General features: G+C 36.5%; 1 protein-coding gene across 5 annotated transcripts in view; it reads left to right on the forward strand.

Annotated features, from left to right (window-relative positions):
- nw (narrow) overlaps positions 1–26,153 on the forward strand; it is a 38,677-nt gene extending 12,524 nt beyond the window's left edge. The window contains exons 2-4 of one of the 5 annotated variants that reach the window (XM_067772156.1): positions 12,319–12,694; positions 16,660–16,812; positions 23,025–26,153. In XM_067772156.1, coding sequence (XP_067628257.1) covers positions 12,319–12,694; positions 16,660–16,812; positions 23,025–23,901 — 1,406 coding nt within the window. In that variant the 3' untranslated portion in view covers positions 23,902–26,153. Of the gene's footprint in view, positions 1–12,318; positions 12,695–16,659; positions 17,328–23,024 lie in introns of those variants that run through there. The other 4 variants (XM_067772157.1, XM_067772159.1, XM_067772160.1 and 1 more) reach the window with 4 other exon arrangements.
- The last annotated feature ends 1,818 nt before the right edge of the window (positions 26,154–27,971 follow it).

A 27,971-nucleotide genomic window follows, 5' to 3' on the forward strand; every position in this document is an offset into this window, starting at 1 on the left:
GATTTTGAGATTTTACCAGAGGATCAAAAAAGTCTCTCGGTGTGAAATTCACTTAGTATAGGCAACCGAAAGTTTTTATTTCATAAAAAGGGCTTCTTTGAAAAATTCCCCCCCCCCCCCCCCCCCCCCCCCCCACCCCTAACAGGTGCGAAGGAACAGTTGTTAAAAGAGATTTAGCTAAAATTCCCAAATGATTCAAAGGGTTGTGTAGCGCAACTCTTTCAAGGGGTTGGCAGCGCAATTTATAGCTTCTCCAACCCAAGTCTCAACCTCACCTACCCGTGGCGTATTCTGTTTATTTAGCAGCCGAGGCTCTGGCGAATCCAAGCTATGGGATGGGAGGGCGCAATGGCCTAGAAGGTTCTATGTGGTCATATTAAATCGTTTCAGGGATGATCGGGGTTGTACCTTAATGATGTTTCTTACCGGAACATACCGGATCTATATTCGTTAAAGGACTATCAACATCGATAACACTCCTCAAAACCTTTAAGTTAGTTTGTATCGCCACAACAATGACAAAAAGTTATTTAATGTCTTTTGCACTTGACACAAAGCTTTTGAACTAAAAATTCTTAACTCAAATTTATTTGACCCAGGAGTTGATTCTATGTCGTTGGTTAGATTTGTAGCTTTTGCCCTACTTTATCTTTACATGTAGTAAAAATGTCTAACAGGTCAACGTTTGTGCATTTAAGGTATTTAAGAAAGGGTATATTTTAGAACTCTAGACTGCTTAGGTCTTGAGACCCAATATATGGTTCCCGGTATCTTTCGAATAAGTTTGTATAATATAGTTATAACATTATAGCTGTTGGCGGGAGCTGTAACAAACATGTAGTTTTTGAGATATATCAACCCGTTTCCGAGATATAGGCCAAAATGTGGATCAGGAGTACTCCAGAAAGTTTTTTTCTTAAGATGTGGGTATCAAGTAAAAGGTATGCACGAGTGTGTGATGATTTTCATTTCAATATCTTAATTTCTCTCTTTAGAAGATATTGATCTAAATGTGGGCACTACGGATATCCCTAGAATGTGTTTTAAAACAGAGGCCTCAAGTGGAAGATCAGCGCACCAGCTTCTTGTTTTAGTCCAATATCCACATTTCTGAGGTATATTTCACACTGTTGGGTTATTAGGTCACCCTAAGCGACCACTGTCTTCGACATATAGGTGAAAACCATATTTTTCGACCGACTTCCCTCTCGTCTTTACCCATAAAAAGGATAACCATAGGATATTTTTATATTTTTATATGTATTAAAGCAAATTTTCTGAGGAAAATATCTTTCAGTAATGCAATTAGATGTACATTTGAAGAATAAGCAGGGGTGTATTTGAATGATAAAAACTTAAGGGAATACTTGGAAAATCTTAGCTCTACCACACTTTTGTGTTATTCACATCAAGAATATAGCTTGAACTTTCCTATACAATAACATTCCCTCTTACTATACATATATATATGTTCCAAGGGCATTAAAATCATTTTCCACCTGATCCTTTCAGCGGAGTGGGGCCGGAATTTTCCTCTGATTCCATAGGTAAATAGTCATAGTTTCGAAATATTTGCTACAGAGCGAACGTTGTTATATGCTGTAGAGTTTTTAGTCCAGGCAAAAGCTGAGAGTAGGTTATCGTGTTAAAAGGAAAACATAAAAGGTTTCCCGAGAGGGTTTGCTTATGCAACAATTAAATTGAATGTCGATAAGCTTGCGAGCCTAACGGCTATATCGAGATTCGACAATTTTACAAGAAGCCGATACTTACGGCAAATGTTTTCTGGAACAAATTCGTAAGCTGTACTATTATTTCGAGGAAAGCAGGAGCCTATTTCACAGAACTGTTAAGGACAACTCTTACGGACAACGTTGTTAATTAGAATTCCGTCATTTTGTTTTTGAAAAAATGTAAATGTTTTTGGGAAATAGGTGTTGCATTTTTTTAATAATAGTGATCTGTTCTGAAAAATATTTAAATATTTCTCGCGTACTATTGTCGTCCCTGTTGAGTTTCAAACTTGTAGCTGACAAAACTGTCGCCAATCAAAATTCATTTTCTTATTCATTTTCGCAAATAATTATTAAAAAGCATTAAATATCGACTCATTACTATGCAAGTTAATTTTGCTGAGCTACCTTCCCTTTGATTTCGACAGAGCTATCTAGTTTTGTTACTAATGTCAAGACAATTTTGTTAGACCGACAATTGTCAAACCATTGTCTAGTAACTGTCGACGATATTCCAATACTTTAAAGAAAGTTCATATTAAATGAGGTTAATAGTTGTCTGTAGCTATCCACATATAATGCGAAAAAAAAATCGAAAAATGTTTCATCTCATGTTAATTGTTGTCACATATATGATATCCAAGTTCGTTTCCTAAGTCTTTTGATCTTTATTAAGGAAAACCTCAACTCAACATTCGTTGTTGCAGTATTTTGTTGCTGTAATCACGTGTTCAACAACATAATGATGCAGTAAGCAAGCTAAATAAATCTATTTGAAAGAAACCTACTTATACTAGTCTATATGCCACATCTACATTCGTTTATTAGAAAAATGAGTTAAAACTATGCGATGTACCTCACAACCATCAAATGCACATTTTGTCGGAAAAATGCAGCCACATACCTTCACAGATAACATACAAAAAATAATTATTTATATTATTGTGTGTATTATTACAAAAGTGTTGAATCCATTGACTTTTCTTCACCATTCCTAGATTTCACACTTGAAGTCAAATAAGAGCGGTAAATATTGAATGAGTCATATTTGAAGTCGTTTTTTTTTTTTGTTTTTTGTTTACTTTTGTTTTTGTGTTTTTACTTCCCTGATTTGTGTTTGTTTTTTTTGTTGACCTTTTTCAATGCACTTTCCAGAAAGGTGTGCGTGCTCACATATCGGCACCATTTACATGTACGGGCATTCCTTAAGACGCACAAGCGTACGAATAAACACACTTATGTACATATGTACATGTGTGTGTAAAGTAAAAAAAATGTGCATCATGTTAAAAACTCATATGTATGTTTTAATATGTAAATTCATATGCATAAGTGCAATACTTAAGAACGACAATCAGACAGTCAGACATTCATTCAATGAGCTTCAGTGACAGCAGTTGATTGTCACATTTCCTCATCTTTCACATTCATCAAAAAAATATTGAAAAAATAACAAAAAGAAGTCAACAAACATACATATTTATATATATGGAAGTACTTATAGGACAATAAACAAAAACAATTACATGAATATATAAATTTTTGTTGAGCTGAAGAAGTAAAAATATCAATGAAAAGACGATACGACTTTTACAAACCGACTGGATGTTTATGTATGTGTGTATGTGTATTTATTTATGTGTATGTATGAAAAAGTGTGCTTGTTGCATTTATAAATGCACGCAAGCCTGTTGGCATTTATAATTTTTTGTTTTTTTTTTTTCGCCACCCAGTTGCAAGCTGCACTCCATGCGGTACGTTGGTTTTTTGCTGGTTGATAACAAGAAACATAGAATTTTATATGAACAATATGTTTGTTTGTATGATTGCTGATTAAAACTATGCTCACACTTCGAGGTGCACAAAACATTCATCGGAAGTGCACATTTCATGTTCAGAATATCTTATATCCATAGGTATGTATGTATGTTCTTATACCCAGCTGCACTTGTACACAGGGTATTATAACTTTCATAGCATAATGGTTGATTGTACAGGTATAAAGGAATCGAAATAGATATAGACTTTCATATATCAAAATCATGAGTATCGAAAAGAAATTCGATTAAGCCATGCCGTCCGTCCGTCTCTTCGTCCGTTAACACGATAACTAGAGCAAATATTGCGATATTTTCACCACACTATACGGTATTCGGGCTTATCTGGACCCAGAATAGATTGGTATTGAAAATTGGCGAAATCGGATGATAACCACGCCCACTTCCTCGTTATCGAAAATTTAGGAAAATGGAAAAAATGAGATACTTCAAAAACGAATACCGCTAAGCTAATGTTATTTGGTAGGTGCATTGATTTTATAAGGCAAAACATAAATTCTGAAAAATTTTGGAATATGGGCGTGGCACCAGCCACATTTAGAAGAAGAAAATTTGGAAGTTTAACCAGCCGTAAATCAAAAACCGTTAAAGATATTACATTGAAATTTGACAGAGATACTATTCTTGCCAATTATATAGACTGAGTGAAGATAATCAAAATCGGTTAAAGACCGCACCCACTTTGCAATAACTCTATGATATTTAACTACATATGACTGATATTCTACCTCAGTAGTGGTTGAGCTAAGAACAAAACTTAAATAAATTTTAAAAATGGGCGTGACCCGCCCCTTTTTTGTTACCCTTTCCAAAATACTTTTAAAGCTATAAGTCGAACGAAAATCGCCCAATTTTAACGAAATTTGGCATAAACATTTTTTTTTCATTCATTAGTGGTAGCCTCTGTATCCTTTTCGCTTCTTTTGAACGAAAATTATTTCAGAATAGAACCATATATGTTACTTACTTGCCTACTTAATTGGCGCTTAACCATCTAAATGGTTATGGTCGTCCAACAAGGCGCGCCAGTCGCTCCTTCGCTCCGCCAACCGGCGCCAATTGGTCACACCAAGGGAGTTTAAATCGTTTTCCACCTGGTCCTTCCAACGGAATGGCGGTCGCCCTCTACCTCTGCTTCCATAGGCGGGTTCCGATAGAAACACTTTCTTGGCCGGAGCATCATCTTTCATTTGCATAACATGGCCTAGCCAGCGCAGTCGCTGCGTTTTAATACACTGGACTATGTTGATTTCTGCGTATAGCTCGTACAGCTCATCATTAAATCTTCTTCGGTACTCGCCATCGCCAACGCGTAGAGGGCCATAAATCTTTCGAAGAACTTTTCTCTCAAACACTCCCAAAGCCGCTTCATCTGCTGTTGTCATGGTCCATGCTTCTGCCCCATATAGGACGGGTACGATAACTGACTTGTCAATATGTATGATTTTCGTTCGCCGAGAGAGGACTTTACTTTTCAATTGCCTACCTAGTCCAAAGTAGCATTTATTGGCAAGATTGATTCTTCGCTGATTTTCAGTGCTAGTGTTGATGCTGGTTCCCAAATAAACGAAGTCTTTTACTATTTCGAAATTATGGCTGCCAACAGTAGCGTGGTTGCCAAGGCGCGTTTGCGCTGACTCTTTGCTCGATGACAGCAGGTACTTCGTTTTGTCCTCATTCACCATCAAACCCATCTTTACCGCTTCTTTTTCTAGTTTGGAGTAAGCAGAACTAACAGCGCGGGTGTTTAGGCCGATGATATCAATGTCGTCAGCATATGCCAGTAATTGCACGCTTTTATAGTATATTGTTCCAGTGCGGTTAAGTTCTGCAGCTAGTATAATTTTCTCCAACATCAAATTAAAGAAATAGCACGATAGGGGTCACCCTGTCTGAAACCTCATTTAGTTTCGAACGGCTCGGAGAGGTCCTTCCCAATTCTGACTGAGTTGATAGTGTTGCTGAACGTCATTTTGCACAGCCGTATAAGTTTTGCGGGGAAACCAAATTCAGACAAAGCGGCATATAGGCAGCTCCTTTTCGTGCTGTCGAAGGCGGCTTTAAAGTCGACGAAGGGGTGATGTGTGTCGATTCTCTTTTCACGGGCTTTTTCCAAGATTTGGCGCATTGTGAAAATCTGGTCGATGGTAGATCTACCAGGTCTGAAGCCACACTGATAAGGTCCAATCAGCCGGTTCACGGTGGGCTTCAATCTTTCGCACAATACACTTGAAAGGACCTTATATGCGATATTAAGAAGGATGATTCCACGATAGTTGGTGCATTTTGCAGTATCCCCCTTCTTGTGGACTGGGCAAAGAACACTTAGATTCCAACCGTCGGGCATGCACTCGTCCGCCCATATTTTACTAAGAAGCTACTGCATGCGCCTTACCAACTCCTCGCCGCCGTACTTGAATAGCTCCGCAGGCAATCCATCAGCGCCCACGGCCTTGTTGTTTTTCAATATGGTTATTGCTATTCTAACTTCGTCATAATCGGGCGGAGGGACATATATTCCATCATCATCGATTGCGGGATCGGGTTCTTCATCTCTGCGCGGTGAATTGCTGCCTCCATTTAGGAGAGCAGAGAAGTATTCCCTCCATAATCTAAGAGCCATATATGTATTGTGACGAATATTAGCATCACTAAGCTGCTACTAAATAAATGCACAACAACAATAAAGCAGCCACTTTTATGTAGAAGGCGACGCAGAGATATATTTTACACACACAAATATGTAGTCATCAGCCGAAGTAGTTACTCACACATACACACGCAAATGGCTATGGGAGAGGCGTGGACTATATATATACATGTATATAGCTGGTAACTAAACAACACATGCGTGAAATTGCTAGAAATGGAGAAATGGGTGAACGAGGAATCCGAGGGTATAAAAGCAGCGCAAGCTGAGTAATAACGAATCAGTTCTAATTTAAGCATGCTATTGGTTGTGAAGTATAATTGTGAAGTAGTCTAAATAAAGACCAGTTTGCAATACTGAATATTGGAGTGATTTATTTAACAGTTTAGCGATTCGAACGTTAGCAGAAGGTTTCAAATAAGCGGAATTTCCCAAAATTCGTTACAGTATTATTACTAGCCTTATAACACTATTAACCACACAAAGAAAACAACAACAGCATTTCAAGTGCACAGCTGGGTATGTAATGTTCGGTTTCAACCGAACTTAGACTTTTTTCTTGTTCATACTTATATTAGATACAAAGACTGATTGAAACAAAAAATGTAAAATTTATTTAACGAATACTTGAAATGTACAAAAAAGATCAAACAATCGCCACGATTCAATTTCGCTTTTATTACCTAAACTCAAATACATATGTGCAGAAACAGACAAGTACAGGGTGATGCATACAAAGCGGTACAGATAAACAGGTCGACAATTTTTAGACCCACAAATATGTCGATACTTTTCTAATATCTTTAGGTAAGCTGAAAGGGGCATTCTGAATTGATTGTAGTTTTCGACAGCGTTTTGCATACTGAATTTTTGTCTACCGAATGTCAGGCATTCAGAAATGATCGCGGGATACGTATCATGGTTTTCGTTGAGTATAAGGGCATCTATATTCATATGTCTGCTACATTCCACCGTCATCTGATATTTCCGTCTTTATGCAGCAAAACTTCCTACTCAAAGCAGTAAAAAGAAACCGTGTGACTCGAAGAGTGTCTAGTGCGACGTCAGCTTACCACATGTATCAAGTACCATATTTGATAGAATCATTTCGCCGATTCGCTTATAGGTGCGAAAAAAAACTTACCTTCACTTTTGTTACTGCAAAGTTTTGTCCGAAAATGTTGCCTTTAACAAACAAGTGAGTATTTCATTTTAAAACTCAGTTTGAAAACTACTCATTCACTTTATTCAAAACTTGTGATATTGTCCACTAAAGGCCATTTTCATCATCTTTAATTTGATCTTTTATTTAATTATATCTATTACTTCTAATTGCTGTTTTTATGTACGGGTCCCTTTTTCGCTCTTATTTGGAATCCAAATCTATAATTGGTTGTAAAGATGGATATTCAGGCTATTAGCGAGCTTTGGGCAATTTTGGTCGTAGTGCTTTTGTTTAGCTATATTTTATTAAAATAATTTGTTAAAAATAAACGATTGTGAGAACACAAAAAAAATCTATTTGTATTATGGCACTATTACGAATAGTTGCTCTGCATTACCGGCAGTTGCTATCATACGGCAGTTGCTACCATACGCCAGATGGCAGCGCATGTTTTAATTGATTGATAGAACAGCTGATTTCTTTTGATATTTGATAAAAGACGTTTATATTGGTTGCGCAAGATGCGCACGGGTCCGGTTCGTTATTTATAAGTTATCGCAATACTCATTTTCGCCATGCCAACTGAAGCAACGACTGTCAGTTAAGTGTAGGAAAATAGCATAAAGGTCAGCTGTTTTATTGGTTTTCGTGTATTCATAATCAATTTTTTCCATTTGTTCTACAAAATATTCACAATTATCGGTTTAATTGGTTAGTCACCCTGTATTGATGAAAACTAAAATGTTAAATGAAGCTATCTGAACGATTTCTATGCTCCACTAAGCGGTCATTTTAGTTAGATTTTACCTAGGGGATAGCAATCTATCAAAAACCTTCATTTGACATTTTCGTTTTCAAGAACACAGGGTGACTAACCACATGAACATTTTCAAGAATAAATTGCAAAAATCTTGTGTGAATAACTAACTTTTTTACACTTTTTGCTTTGCACTTAACTGAGACACGAAGCATCAGTTCACATGGAGAAAAGGAATATTTCAATAACATATAGTTAAGTGACTAACTGAAGATGGTGCAAACGACCCTTAATTGACTAGGGATGGCAAACAAATTTAAGCTTCCTATTCACATCAATACTGTATGCAATTGGTTTCATCAAATCCATTGTTTTAGTGAACATTAACATAACTATTCTTTAGTTCGAGTTGCTTTAATAAAAATTTTTAGCGTTGCATGCGGCCACATTTTGCTCCTCTCATGGTGGAACCATACAAGGTGGCAGCAAGGTGACATACATACAAACATAAATAAAAATTCGATGTCAAAATCGTACTGCGCTAGAAGTTGAGCTGTCAAATCATATTAAAAATAGTACCATTCCGCTGATTTCCCGCGGTCACATGTTCCTGGTTCCGCCATGAATCCTCCTTTCAAATGCGATGACCGCGAGATTGCGCTATATACGTCGCTCAAATGTATATATAACGTCAACCTGCACCCGTTTTTACGCTCATGAACATATGAAATGAAGGGTTGCCATCTGTGCCTAATTAGTCTCCATCATTTTAGCTAAACCTGATGAAAGAGTCTCCCATTTTCTTTTTCCTCATAGCTGCGCAAATAAATTTATCAAATAATTTTATCGTAATCGATATTTGTTAAGTTTACAACGTTTAAATTATTTCTTACAAACACATTCCTCTATTCCCCCTCTCATCACCGGATTGCTATTGATTAGTGCATGATGTACAGTGTTAAATTAAATCTTTTTGTAAGTGGGCAGAATCTCAACCCTCTCCTCCTCTTTTAAATCCCAATGTTAAACAGTAACAATAAAATTTCTAAACAAATACACCTTCGAGAGTAAAAGATTTGCTTCTCCTCTAATCGACTTACTTTATTCGATACAATCCAAGAAAAATTTGGTAACTGGCCAGCCGATCGTATGTAACGCATTGTCAATCTGACAGCAGTTTTTAAGTGGCAAACGCTAGAGGCAGCTATAGTCCTGCTGATGTACCACATTAGGAGCTGCTACAGAATGTCTACGGTGACATCTGAATAACATCTATAAAATGAGTCGAAAATGCTCAATGTTAATAAGCTCATTGAAATACTATATAGACATCCTAAAGGGAAGTCAATAACTAGAGATCAAATTGTCTGGTTCAGAGCTACCCCCCAGGAACGAAATACTAGTTAGATAGTAACTAGATTTTCTCTCGTTTAAAAATCGCCCATAGGTTAGGTTAGATTAGGTTGAACTGGCCGTAGTGTTACCAGAAGTTTGTTTTAACGACCAAACTGAAAAAAACCCTATCAAAAATCAGGACCTACGTTACAAAATAACTCCGTCCTCTTGGCAAATACTAGAAGCTTCCTAGGACTTAAGCCACTTGCTGCTTCTAGATCTGACAGCTGTATCACTTCTAAAGCTGGAGTCTTAGCCTGGCAAGTGCAGGGCACGAGCACAGAACGTGCTCTATCGTTTCCTCCTCCAACCCGCACTTCGTACATCTGCAATCACTGACCAAGCCTAATTTAAAAGCATGTGACGCCAGAAGGCAGTGTCCAGTCAGAATACCCGTCATGAGTCTCCAGTCTTCTCTTTTTAATGATAGAAGCAACTTTGCTAGTCTAAGGTTGTAAGATCTACACATAATTTTCGACACTTTACAGCCACATTGGGTTTTTATATTTCATATTTAAGCGCGCTATCCACATCACAAGAAAACGCTGAAGAAAAATTTCGCATATATTTCTTGAGGCGTCACTTGTCTGCTAAGACTCAGCAACGGATCAGATGAACACTTGTGGTCAAATATAATTGCAAATTCCATTCAAAAAACTCAAAGATACAGTCACTTTTATCACTGGTATTTAACCGACTATGTTCTTACTGGGCCGTTGCTGAAGAAATCATGAGATGCACATATATTTCTTGGCGCAGGCAGGTGTCCTCTGTGAACCTTCGCTTAAAAAAAGCAAACCACATATAAAGTTTGTTTAGAGGTGAATACTACTTAAGAAACGAAATTTTTCTTGAGTATTTCTTAAGCGTTGTTTTATGGAAACTTTGTTTTTTTTTTTTTATGTGGATAGCTTAGTGATATATATTTGATAAAAAGGCAGTCTAGGTTAGGTTAGGTTAGCTTCTAGCTTTAAGGAGCTTCGACTATGAGTATGCCTTCTTTCTAGTTCAGAAGTGGTAATTTGTAACTAGTTCGAAACTACAGAAAAAGTAATGCAACAGGGATAATTTCCACCGCCTAGGACGTCACCATGTTGAATTCGCCAGTTGAAAATATGTAAAAGAGATAGAGGTCGAACTAGTAGCAATTCCGAATGCAGTAGGAGCGCACTAGTTTTGAACTAGAGGGTTTCTCTAGAGAGTAGCTCCTCCTGAACTGAAGACTCTTCTATTAAGCAAATAAGGAGTAATTTGCGCTATTACTTTAATGAAATTTGGCCACATATAATTCATCCTTTTAATTTGGAAAAACATAAGTAGGTCATCTGACTCTTTCATGTAGAGTAGGTACGTTTTTTTTTTCTTGTAAACTCAAGCTCGGGGCATGCCGCTATAAGAGGGAGAGTACCAACTTCGATGTGGGTAAGGTAACTCTTTCCTACTTACGTTCAAGCGGTTATGGCCGTCCAACAAGGCGCGCCAGTCGCTTCTTTGCTCTACTAACTGCCGCCAATTGGTCCCACGAAGGGAGTGTAAATCGTTTCCCACCTGGTCCTTCCAGCAGATTGGAGACCGCCCTCTTCCTCTGCATCCATAGAAGGGTTACGAAAAACGCTATTTCCTACACCACTTTCAAATGGCACTTCCAATTGTTCTGCGGAATTAGCTCCTATAGGAAAACCTATCTTTAGCCCAAATCGACTGTAAAGCTTCTAATACTTATACTTATTATAGACTTGAACTGACTTGTCTTGACAGGCAATTAGGACAGACTTCTAAGTCACGCTAGCTAGCTAACCATTAAAGGAGCATGCCCGTCGTTCGTTTTGCGCATTCGCACGTAAAACAAATATTTTAAAATGGCTTTATATACCAAGCCGTTCTGGAAGTCTTATGTTGGGAGTAGTCATAAGGATAATATTAACTACCTAAGTGGAAATAGTCCCATTTGAAGAATAACCTAACCACCATTAGCTCGAGGAAAGTAGAAGCAATGTGCCATCAGGAAAATGGCATTTAAAAATCGATGGCAAGCTTGGTAATGTTCAGTTGATTAGCAGAAGTTCTCAAGACTCCCTAATGCAAACTTAACATCTTAGTAAACATTAAAATAAATATCGAGGTTGTCATTGTATACATTATGAAGAATTACTCATAACCTTTAATCAGAAGATAAGGTCTTTTGAATAGGAGGTGGTCACACCTTTATTGTCGGTTTAGACCTATTTTCCCAAAACGGTTTTTTACGGAATTAATTCAATACATTTTCAGTTGAGATAAGACTAATTTCGAGATGGGGTGATCTTCATCGTTGATTTTCTGGTCGATTTCTTGACGCTCAATCAAATTATAAGACAATTGATCATTGAACGTCAAGAAATCGACCCAAAAACAAAGTGATGTTATAAGGTCTTAAAATAAAACAAATTTTAATATATAATGATACATTGAATTGATAATGTTTTATATAAATACATATTTATTTAATAAATGTGTTTGAATACTTTGTGCAACATTAACATTTTTTTTTCATCATCACCTTATCATAGATGGGCACTTTGCACGTACATTTAAAATGCACTATTCTGCGCTCGTATATATTGAATTTGGAAGCGAACCAAATAAAGTTTGAATGTTAATAGAATTGCATTCAAATATATAGTTTAGTGTATTTTTACATTAACGCAATATGTCCATCTATGCCCATCACTCACCACACGTACAATTACACAAACATATGAAATTAATGTGTGCAAACATATCAAATTTGGTATTCGCAGCGCAACGCATCACAACCATTCATCTGGATGGCGTACAATATTTTATTAGTCGCATGAATCCCTATTCACCTGAACTTAACTACTTCCTTGCCTATCAGTATTGCCGTTCATTGGGTTTGCAATTGGCGTCCTTTGAAACGAAAGAAAAGGCTGAATCTATGACTACATACTTAAAGAATGCCGGTTATGGTAATTATGACTTCTGGACTTCCGGTAATCGCTTGGGTACTGGCATGTTCCTTTGGATGAGTACCGGCTTGCCATTTAATGCGACTTTTGACTTCTTTGAGAATACAGCTGATGCAATTCAAGCTGGTCTGCTGGATCCAGTCGATCATAATAGCAACACATCACCACAGCGAACAGCGCGCGACAGGTAAGTGAAGAACAAAAAAAACACAACAAAAATGTGTTTATGTATGGGGTAATTAAAAAGGTAATAACTTAAAATTGTGTGAAGAGAAATGAAATATAGAAGGTTTAGTGTCAGCTTATCGTAGATTCAACACAAATCTCGCAAATTAACTTGCACTTTGTAAGAGTTTCAAAATCCTATATTTGAACTTACTTAAAATAAAACCACCTCTTCTCGGTAGTTTTATGAATGACTCGATATCATTGTTATAGGAAGAATATTCTTAACTACCCGAACAAATGCCAAGATGGCGATTCTCCGGCAAAGTTAGTATTCTTAAAGACCCATAGAAGAAAAGGAGTGGGGAGGCACGTATTGGTAAACCGGTTTTGTGGACTCCTCTAGACTTTCACGTACTAACTAATAAGTAGAAAGTCGACGGTTATGCTGCTTCGGTGATTTGTCCACCAGAAAAAGTCGTGTCCTCACAACTCGTGCAACAGAAGCATACACCCAGCGATTATCAAGTATTTTTTTATCAATTTGTCATTTAAAATAAAATAAATGTAAGGCGCGATAAACTCCGAAGAAATTTTAAGCCGAGCTTATTTCCCTATTTGCGTCGTGCTCCTTTTAATTTTTCCTACAAATTTGTGGGACGGGACCGACTTGTTTTATGCCGTTTGCAAACGGACACCTGTAAGGCAGATGAGTTTTCACTGAGAGCTTTTCATGGTAGAAATACAATCGGAGTGCGTATCAAACACTGCCGAGGGGCGACCCCGCTTAGAAACATTTTCTTCTAATTGAAAAAACTTGTTTCTTAAATTTTGATGTTGATTTGACCGGAGCGTGAACCCAGGATCTTCGGTGTGGTAGGCAGATCACGCTATCATCACACCACAGCGGCCGCAAATTTGTCGTTTGCTCAAGTAATAAAGCCAAAAGCTCATATTTCTTTCTAAGCCATCGTATTTTAGCAGGAAAGTTTATAACGGTTAACATGTCCCCCATCCACTGAGCCATTTGATTGCGTGGGATAATACTTTGCGTAGATAGTTAAAAATCGTGTGCGTAACGCCAATTTAGATAAGACTCACTTTGAAGATTAGTTCGAGTCGTGGATGTGTTCTTTTCCGGTACTCTTCAATCTTATCTGTCGGGCAGAGTCGTTCTCGAACTCATTATATAATCGTTTTAAATCGATTCGATTTGCTTGCTGATTTTCCAAAATGATAGAGAGTTAATGTATATTGAAACTAATTTCCATCATCCCTTATGTAATTTAGTTTGGAGTCAACCCGGTTTCGACATTACGCTCAATGAACCGATTATTTTCCCATCTAATAATCGGACGAGACCAACTGCGGCTCCTTCTCGGAAAGTGTTGGCAGGTATTGAGTACTAACTTTTTAAGCCATAACAATTTTCAGAGCTATTTCAAAGATCCATAGATATGTTCTGTAATGAACTGCCACTATTGTAGGTGTGTACTATGTGTTTAACAGGAGCTACTTTATCAAAGCCTGGAAAGAGCCTTCATCTACAAATGAGAGACTATTGACCTATGAACCTTTTTGTGTTTATTTAATTTTATTTAAAAAACGTTATTGGTACTTTTTTTCGCAACATACGTCCTATACGGGAAGAACAGCGAAATGAGTAAATAAGCAGTTGACAGTTATGTCCACACAACTTTTGAAAGCTCTAAAGATATGTGCTTAGGCTGAGCATCATTAAGTTGATAAGGCGTTGGCTTAGCATCGAAACGTGAATAATTGTATGGGAATATGAGAAGAAAGTAACCATGAGGGTGTTCTATTCATTGTCCGTTTGAGAATGTTAGGCCATCATCATTGAAGGGATATCTGCTCATACTAGAACAAAAGGAGGGTCTTGTTGGACGGAACTCTATCCTTGAAGTCCATCTATGGGGATAAGTAAATGCAGGGGCATATCGAAAATTCAGTCGACACTTTTCCATTATCAGGAAATTGCTAGGTATATTTTATTGAGCAAGAAGCAAAGTCTAGAAAAGGCTGTCAGTGGAGCTTTGACAACCCTCAAGCTAAACTTTGAACCTTGGTCAGCTTCCGCATAGTGAAACTCTTGTTATTAGCATTTACTGTGCGCAAAACAACTCTGACTGTAGATTTTCCTTTCCTACTTTTGAGTTTGTAACCTATAAATAATATATCAATGCTGACTCGGAGGTTCTAAAGCTAATGGAAGTACTAGAGTAAACCATATTTTGAAACTTCTACATAGAAAGACCCCCCGTTACTTTGCTTAGGTAAATAATAGATATGGAGCAGCTCAAGTTCCCTTAGATTTGGTCTGGAATTCGGGACAATTTTTTATGCGACTACTTTGGATCCATCTATTCATCTCAAAACTATTTGGATAAGGATCATTTCTACACTATTTTAAGGAGATTTCGGAAATAAAAGCTTTAAACTCATCCCAAAAATTACTGCGAAATGGGTATAATAGTCTCGAAAGAACCACCTTAAATAAAATCGAAATGTATAATGATAAGTACTCCGATTTGGTGTGAAATTTCCCATAATTTTGGGGCCTTATCAACCGAAAAGAACTCCTACCCTAGGTACTCTTGACATAATACCGAAAAATCTCGAATATTAACTGGAAATGATCCGGAAAGTACCACTAAATTGTACGAAATTATCCGAGATAATCTCCAAATGAACTCTAAAATTGTATGGAGAATTTTCAAAAATGATTCTTGAATAGTTGGGTTCTAGATTAGGTAGGCCAAGACTTTCAGAAATCATTTTGTAACTCATTCGGAAATATTTTTGTGATTATACGAGAAAAATTTGTAATAGCATGGGAATATTATCGGTAAATTCTGGGATTGTTTCGGAGCCTCCGAACTAATTTGGTATCATTTCGGGATTACGCCAGGATCCTTTCAAAGTATTTGCGGAACTATGTATTTCTGAAATATGTTAGTCTATGTCTATATGAAACTGAGACTATGTTTTCTTTTTTAATAAATTATTAAAATTATCACAAAAAGGTACAAGAAACTTAGCGGAAACCCATTTAAATAATACCGTATATAATCTTGTATTACTTCAGAAATAATTCTTATAGTTCAAGGTGATGGGAAATATATTTGAAATCAACCTTCAAATTAGCTCAAAATGGCTCGGTATACTTAGTCCACGATAGACCCTAGAAACCAAGATAGACCCTAGAAAAACAAGTTACAAATGTTCGGGATAATTTTTGAATTAATTCGGTACAAATTACTTCGGGAAAAATTCGGGAATAGTTTTTGTTGGTAAATTCTGAGATTATTTCGGGGCTATCTTTGTTCTATTTCGGTATATATTTAGGACTTTCCTACTTTCCTTCTTTGCAGAATAATCCATAAGGGATATTTTAGATACGAAGGGATCCTGTAGGATGCCATTGCCATTTTGTGATTAAGCCCGAAATCTTTCGAGATTATTTCGAAGTGCTTACAGGTTCATTTCAGGGCCAAATCGGGATCAATCCGGGACCTCATTTGCTTCCGGTCATATCCTTTATTAATTTTAATTCATACCAAAATTACCCCCAACTGGTCTCATATCGATCTACGAATCAAAGTTAACTCGAAATTGCTCCAATATTATACAAAAAGGAGTTTGAACAGTATCACTCAAGGCGAATTCAGTACCAGGTATTGTTGCCCCAACAGCTGATTGCTTTTTCTTGATTATTTTCCATACAGCGCCTTGTACTTTAATATGTCACTTAATAGAGATCAATTAAAATTTTCTTTTGACTTAACATTCTTCTTCACGGCGAATTGGTTATAATTCGCTTTACCACCACCTGGTATGGTTTCGCCTTGCCTTGAAGGGAAAGTAACTCAATTATGATTAACCTTATTAATATTATTTAATCTATACTTTATTTATTTCACATATTTTAACTCATTCACTTTTTAACCTTACTTTTTCCCCTTATAGCAGTAGCGGCGCTGAGAAGGGTTGTGTCATCTTGAAACAACCCACATTGAAATGGATGCCCGAAGATTGTTCCGCAGTGAAAGATTTCATTTGTGAACAAACAAGATGTTATTATTATAATTATGGCAGTATTCCAGTATCGTCGGCGCAGGGGTAAGGACAACCAAGCAATAATCACAGAACAAAACAGCCAACAAAAAATTTTTAAAAACAAATTATGAAACAAGCAAAAAAATCACACGCACTTTCTGGCAGATAAAAACAAAATTAAAACATAAACAATTGAAATAAAATTGAAATAAATAATTAACTAAAATCAGCAAAACAGAAAATGAAGAGAAAGGGGAGAGATCACTTTTAATTGAATTAAGTAAAAATAATTATATTAAAAAATTGATGGAGTAAAACTGAAAGGCGAAGAAAAAGGAGCAAAGTACTTAATATAATTTTATAATAACTAAATAATAGTATTTAAAAAAAAAACACTGATAATATATAATAAATTATCTTTTTTCTTAAAGAAACTTTTTAATAAATTATAATTACAAAAACAAAAAAATTAGTAAGAACAGAGTGAGCTTGTGAAATTGTATTTTAAAGTTATTTAAAAAAAAATTCACCAACACAAGCGCATCAAAAGAGCGTCAAAAAAATGCATACAAATATAGGTGAGCTAAACCCCAAATCATAAAAAAATAACTACGATAACAACTAGAGTTATAATATGTAGCACTGTAAAAGTAAATCTATATTGAAGTCGATATAGTGGCTCAAAAAATTGTTCGGTCAGATAAACATTTTTTTTTTAATTTTAACGCGAAAAACGTATACGCAATATCCACGCCTGATTATGAGGCTCGAAAGTCGAAAACATTAACCCTAAAAATGCCTCAAAAGATAAAAATTTAAATTTAAAACCATGATACAAATATAAAAAGAGGTAATTCCACTTCTTCTTCTTGATCGTCATTGCCCCTATTTGACATTCCCTATTGAAGCAGCGGTACCATTTTGTTGCTTATCTCTTGAATTCTACATTATTCTATGCCTTCTGCTATCGTTCGAATCACTGAACTGTCGAATAAATTCACACAAATTTTCTGTATGTATATAAAATGCTCTTTATTAACAGCACTACTATGGTAGTAGATCTTCACAATTTAATGTTTTTGCGTCCTTCACTTATAGCGTGTTAAAATCAAATTGATTAACTACCATTTTCTTAAACTGCGCTGCTTTTATGCTCTCAGTTGCCCTGTTCCCCTATTTCTCCCAGGGTGTATACTTTTCGCGAACAGACTTCTCGATTAGTTGCTTATTCATATTGATGTGTATATGTGTGTGGCTGTTTTCTATTTCATCTGCTTACCTTATCGACCTTCACATTAGCCCCCCCCCCCCCCCCTCTAACTCTTCCCAACGGTTCCAATGATTCTCCCATGATTAGAAGCACCCGTGTTAGTTCTTGGAAATAAGCCTATTTAGCAGCGCGGTTACAGCTTCTTGGACCTCCTGTACGCCGTCATGATGAGTGCCCTTGAGGAAAAGAAAAACATCGCAGGTAGCAATATCGGAGCTATTGGGTGGGTAATGCAACGTTGGAATGTCCTTTTTGCCAACAACTCGTACACAACGAACGAGGAATTGGCCGGTGCATTGTCGTGAAGCAAGCCTCACCCAAACGCCAACGTAGAACGGGGACATATTCCCGTTGAATAATGTATTGGATATCTAAAAAAAACAATCAACATTGCCTTTGCCTTCGTTGGCCGCTTCCCACCCCTTTCCACTCACGGTTGAATTTGTTTACGCAATCAGATTCATACTTCAATATCCAAGTCTCATCTAAAGTGACTGCCTGTTTGGGTTTTTCGCCAGATTAAAGCCCCCAAGTTCCAGCTTTCGCTAGCCTAAAACTTTATCACCTAAAATCTTTAAAACAATATCAGTTGAGTAGAAAAGTATGCAACATTTTGTCACAAGGAATAACAGCCTAACGCCCATACTTTTACATGGGATCTAGGCGGTTATTGTGTATACCTATACTTTTCTGCGCAGATGATATTGTTTTAGAGTTTTTTGGCGATGGATTTTAGCGTTAGCGTTTAGTTGGAGTTTGGTTGCAGTTCCACTTATTAACAGATACGTAAAATTTTATCCTTCAAATACCGTGAGTTAAATAAAAAATACCCCATAAAATATAAACAATTTCCAAAACATTATTTTGTTAAGGTGACAATGATTTTCTAGTATTTGATAAATTGTATAGCTGACAACTAACACAGTTTATGTCAAATACGTCAATGTGGAATTACCTTGTTTTCTTGTATCATATTTTAAGCTAATAAAACTGATTTTGCGAACAATTTCATGAGTCACTGTATGCGCTTAGTGGGCATTAGCTACACAGCAAAAACAATTTTGTATTAAATAATTAGTTTCACAAATTTCATGTCTAAATAACGCTTTCATTTCTCTACTAACAAACCAAAACAACAGCAACAAAAATATAAAAAAATTATAATTCGCTAAAAAATATTTTTTTTTTTTGTTATGTTTTTCCCATAAATCATTTTTGTAGTCTTAGCACCCCTCTTTCCATCACCATACACGCCTACACAAAAACTACAATATTATTGATTTTACTAACCAACTTTAAGATTTTTTTTGTAAATTAGTGATAACACATTTCATGGTTTGGGGCTTAGCTGCTTGTATCTACAAATCAACAACATAAAAAATCAAATCCTAAAACATAATTGCAATAAACAATAAAAAAATTAAAACAACTACATAATAAATTTTCATGTTTTTTTTTCGTATCATCTATCGCTGATTAACTATCAATAAATTGAACATTAAGTAGCACATACCACACACACCTCTTCTGTTTGCCATTTTATTACACGTAGCTCTTAAGTAGATTTTGTTTGTATATAAGAGTATTTGTATGTATGCGCTAGTAGTTGATTGAAATTCATACTCTTTTTTTGCAACACTAACATCACCACTGATTCACCGCTGCACTATGGGACATACGACATGTTGCGATGGGTAAATTTTTTTTTTTTTGGTTTTTCAAAACACGTATATACTATTTGAATCACTGATAAGAAAATAATGAAACGAATGTCAATATAATTTCTTTAGTGGAAAGTTGGAAAATTATGCTACCTATTTGTGTGTAAAAGAATCCATTAGATGACGAGCGGATCCAGAGTTTTTGAAAATTTATATGTTGCTCCCATTAGCCTCGTTCTCTTACTTTAAACGTTAAATAACGACTCGAGAAACACTGGAAAAACATAGCCCTTTCGAACAAAGTACTTCTAAAGTAGTTCTAAAATCGAATTTTAATGAAATTTTCTCATAAGAATCTAAAATTTGCAGTAGTACTCTAATTATTCTCGTTTTCTAGCCTCGTGAGATATGCTAGATGTCTAATGTGACGACTAAAATTGCTCTAGATAAAGCAAGTATATATAGCAAGAGGTAGAAAATATTAAGGGCATATTTAGTTAAAGCGACTTAAGTTAGATTTTACCTGGAGGATAACAATGTATCATTTAACCTTTTCATTTTCACAAACACAGGGTGACCAATCGCCGCTATTTGTGAATATATTGTAGAACAAATCACAAAAATCTATTCTGAATACACGAAAACTAACAGCTGAGGTACATTTATACTTACTCCTTGCATTTAATTTTGTTTCGTTGATTTTCGGACAGGGTGGATGACGGAAAATCGTTCCAATATGCATAATTTATTCCTTGCACTTTACTGGCAATCGCTGCTTCAGTTAGTATGGAGAAAACGAGAACTTCTTCACTTATTTATAAATAAATAAATAAGGACCGACTTCATCATCCCCACTTGCATTGGATTTTACTTGAAAATAGCAATCTATCAGCAAGCTTCATTTTACATTTTCGTTTGTACCAACACAAGGTGACCAATCCCCGCTAAATCGATAATTGAGAATATTTTGTAGAACAAATCGCAAAACTCTATTGTGAACAGACGAACACCAACAGCTGACTTTCATTTATAGTTATTCCTTCCACTTAACTATCAGTCGTTGCTTCAGTTAGCATGGAGAAAACGAGAATTTTACTTTTTTACAGGTAAATAACTAAGGGCCGATTTCATCACTCCAGTTGAGTTAGATTTAGCGCAATCCATCAGAAAGCTTCATTCAAAATTTTCGTTTTCGCCAACTGAGGGTGACCAATCACCGGTTAAATCGAGAATTATGAATATTTTGTAGAACAAATCGCAAAAGTCTACTGTGAATACAGAAAAACGGTTGACGTCCCTGCTCATAACTGTTATTAATTGCTTCAATTAGCATGGAGAAAACTAATACTATGACTATTCCAAAACAGTTTCATGTATGCCGAAGCTCAGTGTGTAGACCACTTGACTCTTATAAGGTCTAAAAACAATGACCGCGTTTGTTGTACTGGTGAAAACATTGTAGTAGTACTTACACCAACATGATACTGCCTGACCCGAGAGAACCAAAGTGTTCGTGTAAGGGTATGGGTTATTAAAGCTGAGCTCTTTATACTGGTTTAATCTACGTAGTCAAAAAATTTCCTAAACGAACATTTATGAATGTCCACAAGGAACCGATCAATCTAGGTTCATTTCTTTTTCTTTATTCGGACTTCTTCTTATTTGAAAGGAAGCAAGGTAAGCGTTACGTAATTTATGGTTTGGCCCTTTATTCTACCGCGAGTTTCAGATCATTCCCGAACGTCACTCCGGGTATTATTTGGGTGCCAGACAAGCGGTAGAATAGTGCCATCGACGTGGATGTGCAATATTGCCGACATTTGCTTTGTCCATGTTATAAACAAGGTCGCCAAGACTTGGTCGGTTCATTCTGTGCCACTACCAACTAAACAAAAAACGACTACTTTTCTAATTTATTGTTTGGATTGTTCAACCTCTGTTAGTTATGTGAGCACATTACCACTAACCATGGTGTGGAATTAGAAATATTACATGTATGAGTTAATCGGGGATTGCCCGTATTGCTTTAAATGTATGAAAACATGTATTTGAAACAATTTTTAATTTTATAATTTATTTAATAATTTGGGAAAAATTTAAACAACGTGACATCAGGACGGAGAAGGCGACAGCTGTTTCGATTATACCTTGTAAATCTCCTCAAAGCCTTTTCGCCCGGGAGTCGGATTTGAACCCGCACTCCTGCGATGGTTGAAAGTGTTACAAACGCATTCAGCCACGTCACGCCTTAGTTGTTGTAAAGCTTTTCCCAATTGTCTTCTTTGCATATTTAATCTTTTTACACACTGCATACTTCGTATGTAATTATGTTGTAAAGTTATGCTTGTTGGTAAGACGGTTTTCAAAGAAACTTGGTTATTGTTGCTGTTTTTGTTCTATTTATAGAACTACAACGAATTAACCAATTTTGTCTATTTGTATGAGTTAATCGGGGATTGCCCGCATTGCTTTAAATGTATGAAAAGTGTGTATCATGATTAGTTGAGGAAAAAACTCAAATTTTCGCGAAAAACCAAACAGGGCCCGTATCGTGTTATACAAGCCGTGATCGAAATCAATTTTTCAAATCGCAATAGCTCTAAAAAAAGAAATCGAATTAAGTTAATATATTAAATAGCGGCTACGAGTACTCATTAGATCCATAATTTATTATCATTTTAATAAATAGTTTGACAGATTCAAAATTATCGCTTGAATGAAATTGTTTATTCATACGTGATCGTATATCACGAACCGGCACAGTTTTGTATCTCTCGGAATTTAAATTTGCTTTTTTTTATTTTTGGCAATATTGGTATCGAATTCGAAGTAATCGAATCTCTAATTCCATAAAATTCACTTTTGCGAAAAGTGATTTCAATCAAATTTCTGACTACTTGGTATTAGAAATCGTTAGAAAACAACGTTTAAGAACGGGCGATTTTGTAAGAGTTTATATCCTCAATATTGGATCCACTGTTTCCGGTTTTTAAACTTAGACAAAAGAAGTAGTACATAATCAGAATAAAAAGACTACAGAACAAAAAGTTATGACTAATTCCAATGTCTATTCACTTTTGTTCACAAAATCAGGTTTCGTAGCCCATAGTGCACCGATGCAGACGATCGTAAAAGTCGTTATGGTAGATTAGTGTTCTTACCGTCATTGGCACACATGTACGCACATATGCAACAAACGTTTGCAATTTTCTTTAAAAAAAAAAAATATTTATTGCATAATTCATTATTGCTTTTTCCTCTTTTAAGTGCTTCCAACCATTTCGTCTAATTGTATTTTTATTGCTTTTCTTTTCATCAAAAATGTTCACGCCTACAAAAAACAGCCGGCCTGTCACCTCAACCACATCACGTCCCACTATCGATTCAACAAAGTTCAGCTTATCCACCACACCCTTACCGCTCATAATGTCCACATACACACCATTCGCCAAGCGTTCACATCAGGATGAAGGTGATGAACAACAATTGTCATTCGTTTCACTCAATCTTGATCATGATCTTGAGAGCGGCGGCGAAGGTGAACCAGCAGCAGCATTGAAAAGCGATGAAAATGAACATGAGCACGACATTTTTGATGCTGATGTTGGTGATGATGACGAAGATGAACAAGATGATAAGAAACGTACATTACCCGTTTATGAGAACAATAACTTACATGCTGGTCTAGGTAAGGAAGCATCCTCATCATCATTAGAGCACCAACATAACGAACAAGATAACCAACAAGATGGTGGTGAAGCGCAAGAAGATGAAGAGGGCGGGATTACGAATGATGAAAATATTTCTGCTGCAGCTTCGCATGACGAATCGGCAGCCGCTGATGATCTTGATCATAAAAGTAATGTGTTGGGCGAAAATCAATTGAAAACTTTGCATGTGCCTGCAATTGCTGCACCCTCACACGCTGAAGTGCCCACCGTTGAAGTACGTCTGAAGCAGATTTCACAAGAGATTGAAAAAATGGCTGCTGCCAGTAATGAAAATCAACGTCATAACAATGCAGCTGCTGCAGGTGTATTGCATCACGATAATAACGATGTTGATCGTCAATCATTCCTCTCACTTACCGATCTTATACGTACATTACGTCCTAATAACAAACAAATTATACCACAAATCGATTCGGATTACTCAAATGCTATGCGTGTGCTTGGTGAGACATCCGAAGTGGTTAATAATGAGGAAGCGCATAAGTTTTAAAATTGTGCGAGATATAGAGGGAGCTGACGAGAAAGAAAAACAACGATAGGTAGAGAGCACGATCGGTAGTTAGAGCGAAGCAATGAAAGAAATATAAAAAATCGATAGAAATAATAAACTACAACTAATTACATGTAGATCTTATGATCTCGACTTATTTCGATCAAATTTTCCAAAATCATGCTCAAAAAAATTATATAAAAAATGTTCCCACCTCTAATAATGAGCAATTCTTCTAAGTAAATTTTGATCTTAGAAAAAAATATAAAAAATTAATAACTTTAGTATGTAATTGTTTAATGTAGTAACCGTGCTAAAGCGCCTTAATTATATGGAAATGCCTTAATAATTAAATTAAATATTTTTTATAATGAAAACTTGTATATTTTCAAACCTGTAAAGTATTGCCAATTGTACGTTTTGGCTTGGGATTAGACTTAGCTGATGTACGTAGCAAACCTATTCACTTAACGATGTTTAGAGAGACAAATCATTGAAAGCTTAGAAATGCAGTTCTATGGTATTCTTGAACTTTTCTAATATGAAAAAAGTGAATTTCTTACGTAGGGCTTAAGTTTACGTTATAACTTCAGTTTGCGTTCTACGGTTATGTTTTAGGTTTACGTACCAAGTTTACGGCTTAAGTTTACTGGTTAAACATAAAGCTATGTATAGAGTTGATCTGGTATTGTTGAAAATTTCAATATGGCAACGGTGACTTCATGCGTTTATGCTCTACGGTTATGGTTTAGGCTTACGTTCTGCGATTATGGATAAGGTTTACGTTTTACGATTATATCTTAAGTTTACCGGTCAAGCATAAAGCTATGGATAAAATTGCGATCTACGATTGCAGCTTAGGTTTACGTTCTATGATTACGGCGGATTTTTATTTATTTTTTTTTTTGTTGCGTGAAAGAAGGAAAACCTTTATGCACTGACCGGGATATATAAGCCTCACTGCGAGACTCTCCGAGTGCAGGACTCCCTTCTTCCATGGAAGGCTACCCACTAAAACCTAACCTCCCACGACCTGCGCAACGGCTTAGGTTTATCGGTTAATCATAAACTATGAATCGAGTTGATGTGGTATTGTTGAACATTCGAATTATAGGAGCGGTGACTTCAGGCTTAAGTTTACCGGTTAAAGAAAAAGCTATGGAGAAACTTGGCCTCATATTGTTGAACATTCTAAGTAAATGGACGGCGACTTAATGCGTTTACGTTCCACGTTTAGGATTTTAGTCTATGTCTCTCGTCTACGTTGGCGGCTTTAGTTTGCCGGTTGAATATAAAGCTATGGATATAGTTAATTTTACATTGCTGAACATTCGAAGTATGGGAGCGATTGCTTCAGGCTTAAATTTACATTCCACGATTACGACTTAGGTTGACGTTCTATGATTTCAGCTAAAGTTTGCTGGCTAAAAATAAAGCTATAGAAAAAGTTGCTCTCGTATTATTGAACGATTACGGCTTAAGTTTACTGGTTAAACATAAAGCTATGCCCTAGTATTGTTGAATATTCGAATTATAGGAGCCTCGACGAATTATGGCAGCGCCTACGTTCTACCATTACGAGTTAAGTTTACGTTTAATGATGACGGCTTTAGTTTTGTTGAATATTCTAAGCAAAAGAATGGTAACTTTATGCGTTTATGTTCTACGTTTAGGGGTTAAGTCTACGTTCTACGTCCACGGTTTACGTTTACGTACTACGTTTACGATTTATGTTCAATAATTTAAGTTGACCGATTACTTGATTCAAATGTATTTTTACTAGAATCTTTAAAGTATGGAAACTTGAACTGGTACTAAAAGGTCTGTCTCTCACTCTCTGCCAAAGCGTACGAGTACTTTCATGGTTTTAGCATTAATAAACGAAAAAAGCAAGAAAAAACTATTAAAACTATTAAGTTATGATTTATATAATGATTTCGTGACAAGTTACTTAAACACCGAATTTCGTATATACAATATTAACAAAAATATTATTTGAAAATTTTTTAAAACACTTTCACTTTTTGTACAATTTTTCTAAAATCCATTTTTTACAATAAATAAATTATTTTATTAACTACCACAAACATATTCTAATTCGCACATATATGTAGTTTTATCAATTATATAATATGTTTTAAATATATCTACAACAATAATAGTTACAATAGATATACAATACTAAGTACCAACATTCGATTGCAATCAGCAGTAAAATTATATTTTTAAGTTTAAAACAATTTACTGTTTAAATTAACGCATACACATACACAACAAATATGTGTGAGTATGTGTATTTAATTAAAAAATATACAACAAAAACTATACATGTTAATGTCACTTTTAAATTTGAATCTTTAAGGTCTGTATGCAGATATGAAGAAAAAGCTTAAATAATTCCTTATATTTCCTATAAGGGTACGTGCCTGAAATAACAACACATCATGGACTCGAGTCAAGCTCAAGGCCTTAAAAATATTTTGCATAGATGGAAGGCTGATGTCGGCGGATTACGGAAGGTTTCAAGATCCAGGAACGATAATAACGACCTGACAACTGACATGCAGAGTGTGCTTAAGTTGTGCCGGGAACATTTCTCCTCATTGCTAGCTAGCGTGGGAGAAGATGAACCCGATACCCTAATTGCCAATGATGGAAAACCCGTTCCCACACCCGGCCGCAAAAAATGGTCCGATTACTGGCATATGATATTGATATTATTGGCAAACGCATTGCGAGTTCTGCCTTCTCGAGATTAGTTAAAGAAGCATGAAAAGGGGTCTTGCGCTAATCCAAGAAATAGTCACTAATGACGGATATATATTCGAGACTGTGGAGGATTTCGTCTATTGGGAAACCAGCATTAACAGCAAAAACAATGTCAGCTTACAAATCAAACGAAGAATAACTCTTGCCAGCAAGTGCTACTTCGAAGTAGGCAATTGAAAAATAAAGTCTTCTCTCGACGAATCATGGACTGTGTCGAGAAAGGATGATATGGCTCTTTGAGTGTTTGAGGGAAAAGTTCTCCGGAAGATGTATGGTCCTCTCCGTGATTCCCTACGGCGAGTATCGATGCAGGTATTATGATGAGCTATATGTGCGGCCACCGTGGTGTGATGGTAGCGTGCTCCGCCTACCACACCGTATGCCCTGGGTTCACACCCCGGCAAAGCAACATCAAAATTTTAGAAATCAAAATTTTAAAATAAATTTGTCTAAGCGGGGTCGCCCCTCGGCAGTGTTTGGCAAGCGCTCCGGGTGTATTTCTGCCATGAAAAGCTCTCAGTGAAAACTCATCTGCTTTGCAGATGCCGTTCGGAGTCGGCATAAAACATGTAGGTCCCGTCCGGCCAATTTGTAGGGAAAATCAAGAGGAGCACGATGCAAATTGGAAGAGAAGCTCGGCCTTAGATCTCTTCGGAGGTTATCGCGCCTTAAATTTTTTTTTTTTTATTCGCTGGCTACGTCATGTTATGGGAATGAACGAAGACGCTCCAGTGAAGAAAGTATTTCAGTCGAAACCGCAGCTTGGAAGCAGAGAAAGGGAGGAAGGATCTCCACTGAGTTGGGAGAGACAGGTGGAGGAAAGCTTGACCTCCCTCCCTTGGTGCTTCCAATTAGCGTCAGTTATCGCGAAACAGGAATAGCTGTCGTGACTTGTTAAAAAACGGCCACAATTGCTTGGGCGATGAAGCGCTATTAATGATGATGATGATTAAGCAAGATATGCTAGTGGATAGGTAGGTAAGGTGAAGCTAAATTGACCGGTATTGAAGACTTCATATAGACTGAATGAGTTCATAGTATTAGCAGAAGCCAGGACATATGTCACAACAAAACTTCGACCTCTTTGCAAATACTAGAAGCTTTGCTGCTACTAGATCTGATAGCTGCTTCACTTCTAATAGCTGGAAGGTTAGCCTGGTGAGTGCAGAACCCAAGCATAAATGTGATTGGTCGTTTCACAGCCTGGCGCCGACCACAGTGCGCCTTCTCTCTAGGAGTTGCCCCTATATTCCTTTTTATTGCATGAGCTAGCTCCCTCATCTCCACTGCTGTTACTACTT

Source organism: Eurosta solidaginis, chromosome 3 (genome assembly GCF_040869045.1).
Source record: "Eurosta solidaginis isolate ZX-2024a chromosome 3, ASM4086904v1, whole genome shotgun sequence".
NCBI classification, from domain to species: domain Eukaryota; kingdom Metazoa; phylum Arthropoda; class Insecta; order Diptera; family Tephritidae; genus Eurosta; species Eurosta solidaginis.